The sequence below is a fragment of the Elaeis guineensis genome, chromosome 11, assembly GCF_000442705.2.
Source record: "Elaeis guineensis isolate ETL-2024a chromosome 11, EG11, whole genome shotgun sequence".
Classification (NCBI taxonomy): Eukaryota; Viridiplantae; Streptophyta; class Magnoliopsida; order Arecales; family Arecaceae; genus Elaeis; species Elaeis guineensis.
Window position 1 is genome coordinate 110,696,980 of NC_026003.2, and position 4,048 is coordinate 110,701,027.

Below are 4,048 nucleotides of genomic sequence, written 5' to 3' on the forward strand. Positions count from 1 at the left end.
GCAGAGGCTCCATCTCGGCAATACAGTTCCAACGCCCCAGCAAGCGAAGACTTCAATAAACAGAGAGGCCCACGGATGTTTTATTCCTATTTCCTACACCTCCTCTTCTTGTAATCCACCTCGTCCCCAAGAGGCTCAATTGATGATGCTCTTTCACATAATGAATGTGGCTTGCAGGCTGTGACGGCAATATGGGGAATAGAAGGTTCTTTTGTCCATTAATAAACTGTTAATTTTATAATTCTATAATTTTTCCTGCACAATCTCTTCTGAGATTTGTTTTAGCTTGTTACGAAAATTAGATATCAGATAGTTAATAGCAGAAAAATAGGATGGCAATCATTGATGTCAATATCAGAGAACAAGAATATCAAAAGAAAAGAAGACAGAAAAAAAAGTCTGGTCCCCCGACAATACTTTCAGGGGCATCCATTAAGTAGGTTGCAGTAGGGACTGGGGATACATGGGGATGAAAGAATACATGGCAAACTAAATTATAATAATTTTCACATAACTTCTCCGGGTACATGTCATTTATCATATGTTTGCACGCTCGAACAATAGGGAATTATTGAAAATACTATACGCAAGACCCAGCATATCACTAATTCAGATATATTTTAAAGTTTGATTAAAAAAAAAATAAAATAAAATAAAAGCTAAAGGCAGAATAAACCTGCCCAACCTCCACATTTCCCTCAGGTTGTTCTTTCTTTCACCGGACAGATTGGTCTTTCTTGCTTGTTTCCTTTTTTCAACTTTTTAACATTTTTTTGTCTTTTATTTTTTTTACAATTTTTTCTCTCTCTCTCTTTCAGTACACACTCAGCGTCTTGAATTCCTCCATATCTCCTCAAGCTCTCGGGCAAAAGCCTTTTGCCGGCCGACGACGATGGTGATATGGTCTTTGTTGTCAACAACCTTAACATGCGCACGAGGAATCTTGCACTGGACATCATAACTACAACTAATTGCAAGGAGCTCATCGTCCCTCCCATGGATCACTGTCACATCGCAGCTAAGTTTCTCTCTCACTGCATCAAGATAGCCATCAATCTTACCAGCACTTCCACAAATAATATTGTGTAGAGTGTGCCATGCAGCATTATGTGTGTGGCAGAAGAAGCCATCCATCAAGAAGGTCCTAATCCTGTTGCCATCATCGACAAATCAGAATCAAGTATTGAAGACTATAAAATTCAGTATCTAGGAAATGAGTTGTAATAAAATTCCAAGTATTCATGATCACTGGCTCAGCCAATTGCTGGTGGTACACTTGCATATAGTTGGTATGGGCGGACACCCATTTGACCATGATATGGACCGTGTGGTGAGATGGTGAACTACCTGGTGGCTCACCATCCGAACGGCCCTCATCCCAATCCGGCAAATTAGATGAGGTCTTGCTGGCAATATAAATGACTGCGTACTTTGAGAGTTATCAGACTGAAGCTTTTGTACTGTTTGACAAGCTATTGGTCAGCAAGTTCAGTTCCTTGCAGCTTAAAAGTCCACCTACCGCGTATAAAATAACTATTCTCATGAAAATAAGATAATTTCTAAGAAGCAAACTGGCTTCAGAAAATGGTGGCTCAGGAACGACGGACTTGGGAGTTGACGGAGTATGGATAGCCATTATTTTACCCTGTGAATTCTGAAATCGTAAAGGACCGCGGACTTGGAAGCGTTAGCCTATGGATCTCAGATTGGATAGGGAATTGGATACAAGGCTAACCTAGTATTTCTCACTGGTCACCGGATGGTAGGCATTGGTGGGAATTAATTGAGGAAGTTGGGTTACCATCCAAAAGATACAAACGGCATTTGCATCTATTATTGCCGAACATATTGGCGATTGATCCTGACTTCAAGATGATACTTATCTATGGATCTTATGAGATATTTTATATTTTGATTTTTTAGATTGTATTCGTATTAGAGTGATGTAACCATCCTCTTGTCCCCTAAATAAAAAAAAAAATTCATTACTTAGTGCTAACCTGTTGCGGGTTACGAACTTGAAGGCGAGCTCCCAAAACCGGTGGTTCTTGCACACCAGCAGGCACACCGTCCGGCTGATGTGCTCGTACCAGCACGCCACCGACGCCCCAAACGCTATCGGCGGCCACACCCGCCGCGGCGCCACCCGGCGCAGCACAAACTGCGTCCCCTTCTCCCCCTTCGGCACCGGGAAATACGGCTGCAGACATCGAAACAAGCCTTTGATTCTTAGAAATCAAACCAAATTGCAACCTAGAGCACTGGAAGAAACATAAGCTAATGGTGTTCGACGTTATATACCGGAGCGAGGAGTGTGAGGGACCTGACGGCATCCGGGTACTTGACCGCGAGGGCGAGGGCGAGGATGGAGCCAAGGGAATGGGCGACAATGTGGAAAGACCGCACCTTGTAGCGCTCCAGCACGGAGCGCTCGATCATCTCGACGTGCTCTCTTAGCGTGTACAACGAGTCAGCCGGCTTCGGGCTCCGCCCGAAACCCAGCAGGTCCACCGCAATCAGCCGGTACCTCGCCCTCGTCTCCTCGGAGAAATTCGGGAAAACCGTCTCCGTCCAAAACGCCGACGACGATATGAATCCATGTATGAACAGCACGTCCTCCTCCGCCAACCCTCCATCTACCACACCACATGCATCACATTACCCAATTTGAAGGCTATAATTCTGATGGATAGACTGGAAGCAGTTACCTTTGGGGACTTCGGCGTGGACGAAGAGGGAGTCGCGGGAGTTCCACGAGGTGCAGGTCGGGCAGTCGCAGTCGGACCACCGCGGCACGGGGTAGGACTTGTCGCCGCCGATCTTGCCTTGGAGCAAGTGAATGATGGGTGAGTTGATGGTGAATGTGGTGGTGTTGGGCGACGCGGATCGAACCCCGCCTCCGCTCCGTGCGGCCGCCGCAGGACGCCGGCTGCCGTGCCGCTCCATTTTAATCCTCCGGAGCTCACGCACCGTCGTCCGGGAGACCTCGGAGACGAGGGAGGGCCGGGAGTACAAGGTGTCCGAGATGTCCTCCAGCTGGAGTTTGGTGGAGGAGAGCCGGACTACTTTGGAGCCTCCACTCTCCGACACGAGAATCTTGCCGCTACTGGTGATCATGTCCTTGGGGGAGGAGGAGCAGTAACAGGGCTTCCATTCGGATTCCATGGCGTAGTCCACGAGCTTATAAACAAGACATAGCGTTACATCAAGCAAATCCAAAATGGTGAACACGACGAAGCTCACCACATCGTTCACCATCCGTCCGACGAGCGCCACTGCCGATCTCGCCGCCCCACTACCTCGCATTTTTTGTCAGTACAACAAGAAACAAGTGGAGCCAATCCAGGTTAGCCTCTGAGTTGATTAATCATAAGGGAACGAGTCGAAAAGCTTAGGCTTCTTTGTATGGGCAATCTCCGAGCGAGGAGACAAAACGGTGTACAGGGGCAAAGGAGGACATTACCGGCTGCAGGGGCTGTGAGATTGGGCAAGGGAAGGGGTTGGGTGGAGAGATAAAGGAATTGATTGTTTCATTAAAATCCTTTGTTGTCCTTGAACTTGGCCATGGAAAACGGGTAGGTGGTGGTTGGAACTCCCCGGCTAACACTGAACTTCGGCTTCCTCGGGGCGCTATTTTATATGCGATGGCCATGTCCAAGTAAAAATCTGGACTAAAAGCAATTCCGTGTTTGGTTGCCATCATGATGAGCGGACGGATGAATGAAATTGGAAAAATGAATAATCTTCTTCTATTGTTTGATTTAAAAAATTATAAAAAAAATAAAAAAATATATATATATATTTGTTGTGGATCCATATCTCGATCTCGACTGAGACATCTTCGATTCCTGTTGAGCTGTAGGTGATGGACGTCCAACAAAGATGCAGATATGATAGAAAGTCAGACATCTCATCAGCAGTGATTTTCAATTCTTTGACTGCAGACGATTTATTTTAGATTGTCCTCAGCTGACCTATCCAAGATCATTTTAAGAGCAACGTATCCTTTACAATCTCTATAACCTCGAATAATGATGAGCTACAGTAG

At 46.0% G+C, this 4,048-nt stretch overlaps 1 protein-coding gene across 1 annotated transcript; it reads right to left on the minus strand.

Annotated features, from left to right (window-relative positions):
- Positions 1-458: 458 nt before the first annotated feature.
- LOC105054368 (probable lysophospholipase BODYGUARD 3) lies at positions 459-3,593 on the minus strand. The gene is made up of 4 exons (XM_019853709.3): positions 2,709-3,593; positions 2,302-2,636; positions 2,001-2,200; positions 459-1,150 (listed from the first exon to the last, which is right to left on the minus strand). Exons 1-4 carry the CDS (start codon positions 3,304-3,306, stop codon positions 826-828), a joined length of 1,458 nt encoding a protein of 485 aa, XP_019709268.1. The 5' UTR covers positions 3,307-3,593; the 3' UTR covers positions 459-825.
- Positions 3,594-4,048: the final 455 nt, after the last annotated feature.